Genomic DNA, 16,986 nt, shown 5'->3' with positions numbered 1-16,986 from the left:
CATTTTAAATTTCTCTTTGGAAATTATTCTTTGCAGCAATTGGAGAATTGGAAGATATAGATTGGTACAATCCTCAAGGAGAGAAGATAGTTTCTACACGGAGAGTAGTTGTACAAAAAGAAGGTGCTAGGTCCCGACTAACTATTTATAATGCAAATATAGAGGATGCTGGAATATACCGGTGTCAAGGAACAGATACTAAGGGACAGACTCAAGAAGCTACAGTTGTTTTGGTGATTTACCGTAAGTCATTTTAAAATAAATTTTAATTGATTTTCAATGTAGTACTTTAAAAATCATTTCAGAGGATTTGGGGGACTGGATGTGGATCATATAGTATTTTCAACTTTTATTGTTGTTTGCTTGCTTCTTTTTCTCTCTCATTTTTTTTTCTTTTTTGATCTAATGTTTCTTGTGCAGCATGATAAATATGGAAATTTCTATAAAAGAATCACACATGTTTAACATATATTGAATTACTTGCTATCTGGGGAAGAGGAAGGAAGAAAAATTCGGAACACAAGGTTTTGCAAGGTTATTTTGCATGTATTTTGAAAATAAAAGGTTATTACTAAAAAAAAAAAAAAGTAAAAATCATTTCAGTAAAGAAATTTGGATAATTCCACATAGAACACAATTACATTTTAGTAATAATAGTATTATAGTAGCAAAGGAAATATAAATCTTTTAGTTTTGATTCTTTTGGTGAAATAGAAAGAATTGAAAATGCTTTAATTCATTTAGACCACTATGCAATATTTGTAATACTTAACATGATAATTTTTTAGTTTATAGTGTTACTAGGGAAAATCTTTCAGAGGCAAAAACATCATTTAGAGAAAGATCACTCTAGAAGTAATTTTGTAATGGGTGGTGGCAATGAAATCTTTCTTTAAAACAACTTAGGTTGATAGGCCTATAATAGGGAAATTTAGACAGGTTGATGACATTCTACTAAACTTCTCACAAGAAGATATTTGGTATTTTCACTTTTGAAATTTCATTCATTAGAAAAGAAAAAGGCATTTTATACAAAATAATATATCACTCTTAATGAAGTTTTATTTTAAAAAAACATGCATGTGGAGAAAACATTGAGTTTAGAGTCAGAAGACTTCAGATCAAATTTTGATCTTTACCCATAAGATTCTGGGCACATTATATCATATCTGTAACCATTTTCTTCACTTACAAAATGAGGTGGTGGGATTAAGTGATCTAGTTAATATTTTATTTAGCTTTAAATCATGTAATGCTATGAAAAAGAATGACAGGTTTTGCAGGACTGGCTTAAATTACAAATCTGCTATTACATTAATTTACATGAATTTGTAAATTAATGTGTAAATTTGTAAATCCATCCATGGATTTGAGTGGAAAAATAAAAGATACTACATTTTATCTTCTTGTTGTTTGTTTTTCCTTATTACAGAAAAACTCACTTTCAAAGAAGTGGTATCTCCTCAAGAATTTAAACAAGGAGAGGATGCTGAAGTGGTTTGCCAAGTTAGCAGCTCACCTGCACCCATTGTTAGCTGGTTGTATCATAATGAGGAAGTCACTACTCATCCCAACAGTTAGTATCTTGGTAACTTGCTAAGCTTTAAGTTATAATTGCAGCATAATTAAAAGACATTTATTTTTCTCTGACTTAATTCCAAAATTTAAGCTTTTCCCATTAAAATCTATAATTAATGTTAAGTAAAATGAGAATATGCTCTGGTATTAATAAGTTATCTTTTAAAGAATTAGCACAATATTTGAAGTCAGAAGATCTGGATTTAAGCCTAAACTCTGATACTTACTACTTACTTGGTGATTTTGGACATTCTCATGAACTCTTTCTTCATTTGTAAAATGTGGATAATAACCCTATATTTACACAGAGTTTTGTGAGGATTAGACAGAATAACATAAACACACTTTGAAAGTGTAAAGTATGTGGAAGAAAAAAAATACTATACTTTGTGTTTGAAGCACAAAGCCTGATAGATAAAATTTATTAATTAAATTTTTTTAGCTTTTATCTCCTCTATTTAGAGAAAGAATCCAAAGGGTCAGAAATTCATCCTATTTTTGGACATCTTTTTCTCATCAAGCTGTTTGTATTACAATTTATATTATTCCCAAGTACTAGACAAAATTTTACAATAATAACAAGGTTTAAGTAATAGCTTGATTCATCACCCAGAAAAGGAGTTACTTAAAATTAATTTTCCTAAGCCATTCAGTTTTCTGTTCATCAATTTCCTTGAAAGATTCTACTTTCTACCTGGTCAAAGATGAACTCATCAGATAGTTATGTTAACTAAATTAGTCAAAAAAAAATCTTCCTTTTCTTAGTGTGATCATAATACTCACTCATGATTTGCACCTCCCACTCCCATTTTTTCTGGTCACAGTTCTAATTCCATCTTCAGAGAAAGTAGAATTTCTCTCCTTTTTCCAAAACCCCACTGTACTTTTAAACAATTTCTACACAGAAAATAGTTATGGCTTCAATAAAGGGAAGAAAAGGACTTCCTAGAAGTTTAATTAAGTACTCATAAAGTTTATCATTCCAGTAAGTCTGGAAGAAATTTCAGACTGGAAAATATATTTTTTAATATTCCTAAAAGATAATGGGAAGACTTTCTACATGCATGCTATGTAAGCTTTATTTTTCATTATATGTGTAACCGATTTCTAGAACCTTAACATGCTAGACTAAAGTATTTGTAAGTTCACAAAAATACATCTTGATTGATTTTGGAAAGCTCATATGCCTCTAGGGGTAAATAAAATGCCAAATATTAGAAAGCTATCAATGTGACACTAAGAGTAAAAGGGTCTGTCATGTGGCAGTCCAGCTATAAATAACACAGCCTAGTGATTTTTTCTTTCCATTTATAAGTTTGTATGACTAAGATCAATTCATGGATAACTATTAAATGCTATAAATATGAGAGCATTTGTTCAAATCAACTTCAAGGTTTTTATTGAGGGAACTAAAAATGTAAATTAATTTGACATTAGAATTGGAAATAATCATTTATCTATACTATGGTATTTATCATGTAGTAGAAGCAATCTCAAAATAGAGCATTTCTTTTATATCTGTTTATGGAAAGGTATAAGATGAATGAATCACTTTACATTCTGTTTCCTAGCTGAAATATAAAAATTTTTTGCATGTTTCAGAAATTAAAAGTTTGCAATTTGAATGGAAATAGTACTAATTGTAATTGTATATGAGCATATGATTAGTCTTTTTTATTCAGTTGTGTCATAATTAATATGTATTCTTACATATTACACCATTCCGTAGTCCTTCCTTCTTTCCCTCCCATCATTCTCTTCCTGTGAAATATGGATTTGTAAATATTTTTCCCATAGTTTTTTAAATTTTTAATAGCTATTTATTTTCAAAATACATGCAATGATAGTTTTCAACATTCATCCTTGCAAAATCTTTTGTTCCAAGTTTTTCTCCCTCCCTTTCCCCCACTCCCCATAAATATTCTTAAGCAAATGTGCAAAGAATACTAATCTGCAGAATACTACTTAATTGATAACAATATTAACATATCTATGTAAAACCACAGGGCAGTTAGTTCCATTTGCATTTTTGTGTCATATTGTCTTTGTTTCCAAAGTAATATCAGGTCTTTTTGACTCCATCATCAAGTCCTTGACTCCATCTACTGCCCACTTAGGTGCCCAAGAATCTCAGTAAGTTTGTTACTATTATTACATATGTATTTTTAAGAAATACAGTCATGCAGTCAGCTAGATGGTGCAAGGAATAAAGGACCAGCCCTGAAGTTAGGAGCTCTGAGTTCAAATACAATCTTAGACATTTAATACATTGTGACCTTAGGCAAGTCACTTAACCCCAATTGCTTCACACACAAAAAGAAAGAAATATAATCGTACTCTACATGATGCGATTAATTGATTTTTTAAAAAAATAAGTAGGAAAAAAATTGCAAGATGCAGTACTGAACTTGCAGTTAGAAGGCATGGACTTGTGTAGTGGAAAAATTACTTAATACCTTCAATTCTTCATTTTCTTATCTATAAAATGAATATAGTATCAAATAATGTTACTTAATCTTACTTATTACATGACTCTGAATGGTTATGGTCTGAAAAGTACTATAACTATTTTAGCACTTGAGTACTTTTAACATTATGATGGTCTTAGCTATATCTGTGTCTGTCTGTGTGTCTGTTTTTGTATTTTTGTGTACTTGTTCAAATGATGCAGATCATAAACTATTCTGACTTTGGCCTTTGCACAGGCTGTCTTGCATTTTGAAAGGCCTCCCTGCTTACCTCTCCTTAGTTCCCTTCAAAGCTCACTGCAAGGACACCTTTCTATAGGAGGCTTTTCATAAGCCTTCTTGCTCTGATCCAACTTCTCTTTTCCCCCTTCTCCACTGGCTATAGACTCACCTAGAGTAGGTTCATGTCTACGGAAAGGACAACTAGATGAGAAAATTAAACTTTTCTGCCATTGTCTGCCTTATAACTTACATATAAACATAAACACACACACATCCTCTAAGGAAAATTTTATAAATAATTTTTAAGATATGCCTCTTATTTAAGAAGGGAATGACATAATCCCTTTCAGAAAGTTATAAAAGTAAAAAATAAGAACGCTATTTGTTTCATCAACCACAAAATAATGTTTAAAATGCAAAAAAATTCATAACCATGTTTTTTTTAACAGATATTTAAAACACAACCAATGGTGTTAAACTCAAACAGAAATTGGGGACTAATTCATATGTAAGGATTTTTGCAGATCACCTGGTTAACCTGTACATAAGGAATCCTCTTGACCATATATTTGTGGAAGGAAAATGCACAAAGTTCCATTTTCAAAGAACATTTATAGATAAAATGTTAAGGAAGGACGTGGAATGTGCTGAAAAACAATTAGAGAAACTGTCCTTGACTTGTGCTATGCCCTAGAATGTGCTAAAAAGATTTACTTGCAGAGAGCAATAAGTGAGGTAACAATGACTGCAGTTCATTGTGGTCTATCCACTTATTTTTATATGATGAATGTTAGCATTTTGAAGTTTATAACTGTCAGAATTATAAAATCATAATTGTAAAAATCAAATAGCTGTTCAGTGGCTATGAGAAGGTTATACAAGTAGTGTAAAGTTCATATATGACAGAAAAGTTTTCTTTTTTTAGTTTTATTTCATAAGGAATCATCAGGAAGATTTGCTTTGAAGTGTAAAAGGCAGTTAAGAAATCAGCAGGAAAGTAGTTAAGAAGCCAGTTTTGTAAAAATTTTGTAATAATATCATGCCCCTCCCCTGCAAAAAAAATCCTACATAGCTATTCCCCAGGCTATGAAGAAGCTTTGTGAAGAAATAGAAAAAGGTTTCTATCTGAGAAAACTGACCCTTCGGTAGCTTTGTTGGGAATGTGTTAATTGGAAGAATGACAGTTGCTTTGCTGATTGGCTGGAGAAAGGCAGCAGCGCTTAGACACTCATTGGCTGATATTAGAATCCTGCTGGTAAATGAGAGAAAGGAAACCTCTCAGCTACATGTTAACCCAATATTCTCCCCCACACACACAATGATTTGAGAAAGACAAACAGGGGGTAAATAGGTTTCATATCTTTTTTTTACTGTGATTTGTATCTTGCTGTGAGGAAAGATTTGGAGTTGAATGGACAAAGCAACAATTTGCATATCTGAGTGGAATAACAGCTTTCCCAAAGATGATAGCAGAGAGGACCATATGATATAAAGTGGTTCAGAAGTAACCAGGGAGATCAAGGCCTCCTTGTGATTATGTGTGTGTTTGTTTTTAAGAAATATAACCATACCTTATATGATGTCATTAATCCTTATATGATGTCATTAATTGGCTTTTAGAAGAACCATGAGTAGAAAAAAATGTACAAGGCATGATGCTCAGAACCAGTTCTTAGTTGCAAAACGTGGGTTTCCCAAATCATATAAATACCTCCCTTCTGGGTTTCTGTAAGTGTGTGCCACCTATTCTCCTTCCTGAATAGTGCATTTAGTGGTGGGAAGATAGTTAGCCACATTATAAGGGTGACTGTGATATTTTGGTTATTTGTGCTTTTACGTTATTTTGGTTTTTGGTCTTCTGCAATTATGGCTAGATGTTATATTTTGATCAGAATTTTTAAGTGTTTCAAAATTCTTTGGTTTTAAAAATGCTACTATTATATAAATTGTGCACATTTTTTTCATTTTACTACAAATCAGTTTATACAAGACTTCCGAGGATTCAATGAAATTCTCTTTTGTCAATTCTTACAACAATATAGTATTTCCATTACATTCATTTGCCATAGTGTATTCAACCATTCTCCAATTTATGAGCACTCCTTTAGTTTCTAGTTCTTTGCCATTTCAGAGGAAGGACCATCTTTTGCTTTTTTTTTTTTTGTAACCCCAACATTTAACATAATAGCTGGCACATAATAGGTGCTTAATAAATTCTTGTGGTCTAACCAAATTTTAAATATTTTATACATATGAGCCTTTTTCTTTGATCACTCTGAGGTGTAAGCCTAGTAATATTATCTCTTGTCACAACATTTAGTGATTTTGGGACCACAGCTATAAAATACATTTTAGAATGACTGGATTAATAAATTATTTTATCAATAGTACATTAAGGTGTTTGTCTTTCCATGGCCCTTCAAACAATGAATATTTCCCATTTTTGTCATCTTTATCAATCCAATAGATAAAAGTGGAATCTCTGAGCTGCTTTAATTATATTTCTCTCATTATTTCTTCCCAGTGCCTATTCTTCGGACATTTGCCCCAGATATAGCTATCCTGACCTCATATTTAAATTTTGTCAGTATAATTTTGAAGTGGAGAAACATAATTAAAGTCTCAAGCCATTCTTTTGGGGCTCCACCAAAAGGCAAGATTTGATTGTTCCTGAGCCAGGCTGTACATATATGACTGGACACAGGAAAAGAACATTGATCCAGTTTATCAAAATCATTTCCTTTTGGAACTTCACCATTCTTCTGCAAATTGGAAAGCCTATGCAATTCATTCTTATGTAGCTGGTTCTTAATAACATCTCATCCATTTAAAAAGTGACAAAGGGCAACTCTATCTGGAAACTAATTGACTAATTAACTCTTGAACTCAACTTCCTAGACCATGATAATAGGATCAATTGAATTTATGGCTCATTAGTTTTTTCTTTGAAGTTTACATGAAACCTACCCAGTCCCTTGGTTGTGAAGACTCTCTGACTTTGCTTTTTCACTGGAGGAAATCACCTTTTCCCCCCAAAAGTAGCAGTAAAGATATATAGTAATAATATCTTATTTTCTTTCATATTAGTGGGAGTTCCCAAGTTTTTTTTTTCATTTTTAATCCCATTTTTTTTTTATCATGACTTCAGCAGAACTGGAACCCCTAGGTCAGGGACCAGTATAATTAGTGGGTTCCTGAATGTGGCTTGTCAGTACCAAAACTCGTCAAGAGAGATCTTTTTACATGACCTCACTAACTCCAATAGTTGTCCATCAATCAGTCTTCATTTAAATACCAAAAAGCCTTACTTAAAAGTCAAAAGCTCAACTTCTAATTCCTGGCTAAATGGGCCATTTATTCTGAAACTCTAACTTCTTCAAGATGATCAACAACTTCCAAGAAATGCTAGGCTTGGCATTTTTTTTTTTTACCATTCCTGGCAGATTCCTCTGGCACTTGCTGAATTAATTATTTAACACGAACAAGAGCCTGCCTCCCATTCAATTGATAGGCCTGCCTATACATGACCAGAAAGTCCAGTGCTCCTGAGTACCACTCAGTTATATCTGGCTGTCCTTTCATCACCCTGCCCACCAGATTTTTAATGTACTTCTCCAAACTCTACCAGGATCTATGCCATGTGGGCATTTCATTTCATCCCAATTACTGACTGCACCCAATAATAATAGACCAGATCCTGATAATGTGTTAGTTCAAGTTCAATATTAGGACAAAATAAAGCATTCATAGATCAATAACCAAGTAACAAAAATAGGTTTACTTATCTCTAATATAGCAAGAATATGCAGCAAAAATATAATACCTCTTAGCTTTTATAGTTGTGGTCTTCCTGGTTTCCACAGGGGCCACATATCAGGATCTTCATGGTCTTCAGCTATCCCCCAGGGAGCTATCCCAATTTCACATGAGTGGGAACCTTTATGCCCTTTGGTAAGCTAGAACTTTATGTAGCCCATTTGAGACCACTAGGGAGGCACGGTTTGAGCCTTATACCAACTATAGGTCATTCAAGTCCTTTTTGGTGATATTTTCCTAATCAATGTTGTATCCTGAGCAGAGAGGACTTTGGTAGATATTTGTCCTATCAAAGTTATGCTCTCAGTTTCTTTTGTTTTCATTTATTGTTATAGTTAGCATTTATAACACTTATAAAATAACAGTAATATAAAGAGTATTCTTGCTTTATCCCTGATGTAAAGATTGTATCCTAATTTTGTTATAAAGGCATGCATTTATTATTTTTGTAACATACTATGTTGATTCTTGATTTTAGATGACATCATATTAAGACATCATCCATTTATTTCTATTTTTTCTAGTAACTTTAATAAAAGTAAATATTGTATTTGATATTTTCTTTAATATTAAATTAACCCTGCATTTGTGGTACAAAACTAACCTAGCCATAATATTTTTAATCTTTGTGATATATTGCTGTAGTCTCTTTTTAAATATTTTTTTTTGTTTTTGTTTAGTAGTTTCAATTGTGTTTGACTCTTTGTGATCCTGTTTGGGGTCTTCTTGGCCAAGATATTTGAATGGTTTACCATTTTCTTTTTCATTTTACTTATGAGAACTGAGGCTAGTAGTTAGGTGACTTTCCTGGGGTCACCCAGCTGATAAGTGTCTAAGGCTGAATTTAAACTCAAGAAGTCTTCCTGATCCAAACCTGGCACTGTATTCACTGTACCACTTAGCTGCCCGTGTTTGAGTTTGAGATAGGTTCTAAAAAAAGAAAATTGTGGGCTCCTCCTTGGACTCATCTTCTTGCAGTGTTTATTACTAAGTTGCAGGCTTCAACTCTTATTTGGGAAATCTAAAATGTTGAATTAAGCTCAGAGCCACATCCTGGCTGCTTATTTCTTTCCCTGTTCCATACTTAGGCTAGAACCTCTAACCTGGTCTCTTGCCCTGGTACACATCTGTAAGCTTTTTTGTGACCATTTTCTGGGTCAGTGACACATCCTAACTCCTAGCTCTGCTCCTAGTTTGAAAACATTATCACAAAAAACACAATCCCATCCTGCTCTGAATGTATGTCTAAGTAAACGTTGGGTTAATTGTTAGAGCACAGGAATATTTTTTATTCAAATTTTGGATTACTAATGAATTAGCATGAGTCAGTTCCAACTGCTCTGGCAGTTACTACTTGTATGTCAAAGTGACATGTGACATAAAGTGACATATATCTCTCTGACCTTAATTTTTACAAATGTAACATGAGGAAGTTGGACTGTGGAATTCAGTGTCTAATATCCTATAATTTTAAGGATTTTTCCAGAGACTGTAAAATTTCTTGCCCCAGGGAAAAATGTAGCAAATACATAAAAAAATAATCATCCTAATGCTAAAGATATGGGAGCTAGACAAACACAGGTCAGGCCCAGCTTCAAGTTTGAATAGTTTTGGCAGTGTGATAAAATTTCCTGATGAGAGACAAAAATGAAGACTAGTGGCTTTAACCTTGAAGGAAAATGAAGATGGTAGTATTGTAAGATTGACTATGCACTTAGTGGAGCCCAGCCTGGATTCTTCAGCTGAAATTTTTCAGCTTGAACTGAGCCAGATAATTTTCATGAATAATGTGGAAATGAAAGAGTAGACATATGGTTGGTTCATTATTAATATCTCCTCTACAACCATTTTATATAGTAATAATGACCATGATTTTTCCTTATCCTGTAGAAAATTCCCTTCTTTTGCATATCTTGGAAATTGAATTGATTCCTCTGTACCATTAACATTATAGTGACTATACCAGGAACCCCATCTGTTTATCAGTTTTTCTTCTCATTTTGGTTCTCTTAAGTCCCATTTATTCTTATATATGTAGCACATTGTGAATATATTTTATGGTTCTGCTTACAATTGATGGACAATAGTTTTATAAAAATCTTGACAGAACTTTTTCATTTTTCACATTTTTATTGTCTTCTCTTCAGATTCATCCATAAATATTCTCAGGATGATCCAGGTTCTCAAAAAGATATATTTAAACTCATTTTCCCTACCTTATCTTTTCATTTATTTATGAGGTGATATTGTTTATAATCTTCCCCCAGATTCCTCCTTAAGATTTTATAGATTAGTTTGTATTCTGCACTAGTTTTGCCCTTGGACAACCATTTCTTTCTACTAGACAAACATATTAAATACTAGCAGTGTTGATTTCCAGAATCTTTTAATTTCTTTGTTGTGGTAATTACTTTCTATCAATTAAACGTCCACGGGAAATGGTGATTGTCTATGTCAATCATTTCCTTTAATTATTTCCCATTCTTCAACATCAGTAGCTTATTTAAGCAACATGGTAGGTTGAATATATTTGATCAATTGCATGTGTTATATATTTTTTTTCTTATTACTCTTCTGATTAGTGGCTGATTTTCAAATTTACCCTAATAGCCCACCCCGGGTTTGAATGCATGCAGAACTGATTCAAATTTCTTTAGTTTCTGTTGCTGTTGCTCCCTTTCTTTTAATGTATGTAATTTTAATGCATGTAGTCAATTTCATGGTTTTTTGTAATATTCTTTGAATGCTCATCATATATAGTGGTGTTTGATTTTATTTTTTAAAGAATAAGTGATTTCTCTTATTAGAACTAATGACAACATGGAAATTTCATCTTATATCCTGCGCATTGGCAGATGTGGCAGACATGAAAATTGCCAGTGTTCAGGGGGATTGACATGACACAATAATTCCCTTTTGCTGTAACTGGGAATTTGCTCATCCATTCTGTGGATAATTAAAATTTATGTAAACTGACAGAAATATCTTTGAACTTTGACTTGGAGATCCATTTTCCAAGCATATATGTTTATGTGTTTCAGACAGAAATAATTCCTACACCTACTAATTATTTATATGTATAAAAGCATCTTTTTGTGGTAATAAGTTGCCAGAAACAGTGTGACTGCCCATTAATTAAAGAAGGCCTAAACAAATTAAGGCATGTGAATATAGTGGAACATTATTGTACTGAATGGTTTTATGGGAGAAGATTGTGAGAGGAAGGAAGAAGGAGGAAGATTTGTGAATGACAAGGCAATTATGTAGGCGATTAGGAGAGGTTTGGGACCAGTGAAGATCAAAGAATTTATTTGGAAAGTGATATTTAGGATAAAATTGAGGATAATACACAGAAAAAACCTCTCTGTCCAAATACTAGTCTAGATTTAAGAATTTTTCCTTTTCTCATTCTGGGTCCTATGACATAAGAAGGAATAGGATCAAGAAGGATTAGAAAGGTTATACAATGAACAGATTTTAAAATCTAGGGCTAGAGGCAGCTAAATAGTATAATACCTAGAGCACTGGCCCTGGAGTCAGGAGAACCTGAGTTCAAATGTGACCTCAGACACTTAATACTTGTTAGTTGTGTGACTCTGGGCAAGTCACTTAATCCCAATTTAGAATTAGAATTCTAGAATTCTAGAATTAGAATTTAGAATTAGAACAATTAGAATTATCCAAAAATGGAAGTAGCTACTTCAAGAGATAAGATCAATTCCACATTTTTGGAAATCTTCAAGGAAAGACTAGGTCACTTGTCAGGTATATTGTAGTAGGAATTCTTTTTGCATATGAGCTAGGATAGGTGTCCACTGAGGTCCTGTCCAGTTCAAAATTCTGTGATTCTCAGGGGGAAAAAAATCAAAGAAATTGGGAAACATCAATTGATTCAAGTTGAAATAAGAGCAATGAGGGTTATAAGCAGCAATATTAGAGGGAAGAACATTTTTTAAAAAGTAGTTTTATATTTATTTAATGGAATGGTTTGGCCACAAACAATAGATAAGAAAATGTACCTCCCTTTTTGCATTGGAAAATTCGAAGGTTGGGCTTGCATAATTTTGCATGTGCCATCAGTGTTGGTGTATTGTTTGGTTGATTATGTTAAACTTTAAAAAATTGTTTTTAGATTCTTAAAAGGGCAAACTGGGTAGAGGAGTGGGAGATATATTTTTAAAATGTGATAGAAGGGGATTATATGACAACACGATGGAGGACTTGACATTTTCTTCAATTCTCACTTAACTATCAAAATACCTCAAAAGAGGAATTATATGTCAGAAGCATAATAACTACAGCTGGCTCTACAAGCCAAAGCTTGAAAAGATACCAGTATCATGCATTAACAGAAAATGCTTAACCTTAATGTATTCACTCTTCAACACTCTTCCCCCTCCAACAGCCCCCATACTCTGGGAAGGCTTAGAACCTGACTCACACCTTATGCTTTAAAAGCAACTCAACAATTCCCCTGTTGCTGCTGTAGTTCCTACTGCCCACAATTCTATGACAAGATGCATCACACCTCAGCTCTGCTCAGATATTTATGGAGGAAGGGAAGGCATAAGAAGGAAAGAGCACTCTGACTGGGGAGACTGTGCCCAACTGGAGGGAACTGAATTGGGTACCAACATTCCTGTTGAGTTACATCAATACTGCTGGAGAGGAGAGGTATTTTGTCCAGGCTAGTCTGTCACCTCAGATGTAACTTGGAGTAAGGAATAAAGCCAGTGAAAAAGGAATTTCCTAATGTGTGAGGGGGTTGAGACAGTTCTGAGTTCCAGCTCCAAGGGTTATACTGCCATCAAAGAACTGAAAAAGTAAAAAGTAAGCATTACTGGAATGTAAGTTAAAAAACAAAGTAAATAAGTAAGAAAAAGAAAACATAATCATCAAAGAACCCAGGAAGACAAAACTTAAGAGTACAAATAGATAAATCAGCAGGGAGATATTTAAACAAAAGGGAAGATGACTATCAAGACATAAAGAAGAATGCAACTGTCTAAATAATTATTGTAAGAGAAAGGAAATTGAACGAATGTGGTGATATAGCGAACCTTTTAGATTCCTTTTTTTAAAAAAAATTTAACATGTTGAGTTTATTATCTCCTTTTTAACTTAATTTTTAAACTTCCAAATTTTCTCCATTCCACCATCCCTTTCCCTGCCCATTGAGTAAGCAAGAAGTATTAACCTATTATACATATGAAGTTGTCCAAAATAAATTTCTGTGTTAGCCATGTTGCAAAAAAACTAAGAAAAATAAAGTTTTCAATCTATATATACTCATATTTCCATCAGTTCCTTCTCTGGAAGTGTTTACTACATCATGAGGCCTTTGGAATTGTTATGGATCATTGCATTGATTATAATAATTAAGTCTTTCACAATTGATTATTGTTACAATATTGTTGTAATCTTCAAAACAATCAGGGACTAGCTAAGAAACAGAGTAGTTGATCACTAAAACAGATTTTGTACACAATATACATAAGGAAGTCACCATAGTGGAGAGCAATCTGGACCTATGCCCAAAGGGCTATAAATCTGTGCCCTTTGGCACAAAGTGTAAAAATATTTACCCTTTGACTCAGCATTGCCATTACTGGATCTGCATCCCAAAGAAATCATAAAGGAGGGAAAAGAACTCACCTGTGCAAAAATGTTTGTAGTAGCTCTTTTTGTGGCAGCAAAGAATTGGAAAATGAGTAGATGCCCATCAGTTAGGGAATGGCTGAACAAGTTGTGTTACATGAAGACAATGGAATATTATTGTTTTATTAAAAATGATGAGCAAGCTGATTATAGAAATGCCTGGAAAGATTTTCATGAACTGATGCTGAGCAAAACAAGCAGAATCAGGAATACATTATGCACAATAAAATATGTGATGATCAACTATGAAAGGCTAGGTTCTTTTCAGTGGTTCAGTGATCCAAAGCAATTCCAACAGACTTTGGATAGAAAATGTCATCTGCATCCAGAAAAAGAACTAAACAGAATGAATGCAAATCAACACATGCTATGTTCACTTTTTTTTTCTGTTTTTTTTTCCCTCTCTCATGGTTCTTCCCTTTTGCTCTGATTTTTCTCTCCCAACATAATTCATAAAACAATGTGTATTAAAAATTAATAAACTAAAAATAAAAAAGAAATGATCACAGTTAGTTAATGTTAGATAACCTCAAAGATCCCTGATATTGGGATAGGGATTCACTATTTGACAGAAACTGCTGGGTAAACTAGAAAGCAATCCAACAGAAGCTAGACCTAGCCCAACATGTCATATTGTATTCCAAGATAAGATAAAAATAGTTATATGATTTAGACATAAAGGGGGATATCATAAACAATTTAAAGGAACATGAGAAAAAATATTAATAGCTCATAGGTGGGCCTAACCAGTATAATAAAAAATCATAAAACTACTTCATCTTGAGGAACAAAATGTCAAGAATATAAGGAAATCAATGAAAAAAAAGTGAGGGAAGGTAACCTAACAGTTCCACATTTTTGTCCCTCCAGATGCACTTTGGCTTTTCTAGCTCTATAAAATAATTCTTTATTAGCCTGACTGGTATGACATTAAATAAATTAATTTAGGTAGTATTGTCATTTTTATTATATTGGTTAGGCCCATCCATGAGCTATTGATATTCTCCAGTTGTTTAGATAAGTTTTTATTTGGGTGAAAAAGTGTTTTATGATTGTGTTTGAATAGTTCCTGTGTGTTTTAGCAGGGCAATTTTCAAGTGTTATATATTCTGTTATTATTTTGTATTATCTGCAGTTCTTTTAAACTGAATTTCTCTTTTGATCTTTTTGTTGGTAATATATAAAAATGCTAATGATTTATGTAGGTTTATTTTATACCTTGCAAAATTACTAAAGTTATTGATTTTTGATTGATTTTTAAGTTATTCTTAATTGATTCTCTAGGATTCTCTTAGTATCATCTGCAAAAAATGATTGTTTTATTTCCATATTGTCTATTTTCATTCTTTCAATTTACTTTTCTTGTTTTATTGTTCTATAATATTTCTAATCAATATTCAATAATAGTAGTAATAATAGATAGCCTTTCTTCACCCTTGATTTTATTGTGAAGGCTTAAGATTATGTTTTCTCTTGGTTTTAGATACATACTATTTAATCATTTCAAATTTGAATTAGTCTGTATATACATATATGTAATATACACATATGTATGAATATACATATGCACATATACGTGAATTGTGTGGTATGTGTATGTTTGCTGGAGCAAAATGACATTTATGTCATAGAATAATTTGATAGGCCTCTTAAATTATTTTTAAGTAGTTAATGTGTTATTGAAATTTATTATTCTTTAAATGTTTTAGTAGAATTTCTTTACAGATCCAACTGGTCTTGGGATTTTTTTTTCCTAGAGAGCTTATTTATAGCTTGTTTAATTTGTTTTTCTAAAATGGTTGTTTAAGTATTTGATTTCCTCTTCTGTTAATCTGGGCAATTTATATCTCTGTAACCATTCATTTGTAGGGTTGTCAGTTTTATTGGCTTATAACAGTTTTATTGGCTTACATATGTCCTAATAATTGCTTTAATTTCATGTTTATTGGTTGTGTTCTTTTAAAATGTTCTTTTAATTTTTGATATTGATAATTTGGTTTTCTTTTTTAAATCAAATTAACTAATAATTTATCTGTTTCATTGTTATTATTGTTTTGATATTGCTCATAAAACCAGCTCTTTTATTAGTTTGATGGAGTATTTTTATTTTCAACTTTATTAATCTTTAATTTTTAGTATTTCTATTTTCATGTTTAATTAGAGATTTTTAATTTGTTCTCTTTCTAGTATTCTTTTTTAATTGCATGCCCTATTCATTGATCTTCTCTTTCTGCTTTTATTGAAGTAAGTATATGTAAAATATTTGCCCCTAAGTACAATATTGGCTGCATCCCACAAATTTTTTTTAATAAAATTATTGATTTATTTCTGTGATTTTTTTCATTTCCTACTCTTTTGGATTAGGTTAGTTACCACTTGATTTTTATTCTGTGATTTCCAAAAGTAATTTTTCTTTCCTTATAATTTCTAAAAGGCATATATAATATTTTTGCTTTTCTGCATTTGTTTGTGAAGTTTTATGTTCTAATAAATGGTCACTTTTGTGAAGGTGCTATATACAACTGAGAACAAGTTATATTTCTCCCTATTCATATGCAGTATCTAAGTTTTTAAAAATTCTATTCATCTCCTTAATTTATTTTTAATGGTTTGATTTATCAAGGTCTGAGAATGTTAAATTAAGTTCCTTCCATAGTAGAGTTGTTTGTCTGTTTCTTCTCTGAAGTAATTAACTTTTCCTCCAAGAATTTGGATGCTATGCCATTTGGTATTTTTATGTTTTATATTGATATTATTTGTCTATGGTATCTTTTGGCAAAACATAGTTTTCTTGGTTATCTCTTAATTAGGTCTATTTTTGCTTTTGCTTTGTCTGAAATCATATGTATGTTGCTATCTCTATGTAAGTGTGTATATATACACATATGCATATATAATACACATATAATACATACATATATATGTGTGTGTATATACACATATAGACACGCTTCCTTCTTTGAACTAGTTCAGATAAGAGTTGATTTCTGTTGGTTATTTCTGTCAATAACCTGTTGGTTATTCTCTGTATGCTTTAGTTCATCTGCCAAAGAAGTTTTATCAGGGTATGGCTGCTTCATATGCTGCAGCTTCTTGGAGCCACAGGTGGGAAATGGGTGAAAGGGGGACACCAAAGGTGAATATATAACCTTGAAAACACACCAGAGATGCTAATCCTCCTTGAACATCCCATGGACCTCCCCAATAATGCTTAAATATGTCATAAAGAGGGGAAATACAGTGT

General features: G+C 32.3%; 1 protein-coding gene across 1 annotated transcript in view; it reads left to right on the top strand.

Moving 5' to 3' along the window:
* Positions 1–16,986, top strand: part of NCAM2 (neural cell adhesion molecule 2) — a 263,078-nt gene that overhangs the window by 46,378 nt on the left and 199,714 nt on the right. The window contains exons 3-4 of the mRNA XM_031959261.1: positions 37–243; positions 1,433–1,576. Coding sequence (XP_031815121.1) covers positions 37–243; positions 1,433–1,576 — 351 coding nt within the window. The remainder of the gene's footprint in view (positions 1–36; positions 244–1,432; positions 1,577–16,986) is intronic.

This window comes from Sarcophilus harrisii, chromosome 3, assembly GCF_902635505.1.
Source record: "Sarcophilus harrisii chromosome 3, mSarHar1.11, whole genome shotgun sequence".
NCBI classification, from domain to species: domain Eukaryota; kingdom Metazoa; phylum Chordata; class Mammalia; order Dasyuromorphia; family Dasyuridae; genus Sarcophilus; species Sarcophilus harrisii.
This window is presented reverse-complemented; position numbering and strand designations above follow the sequence as displayed.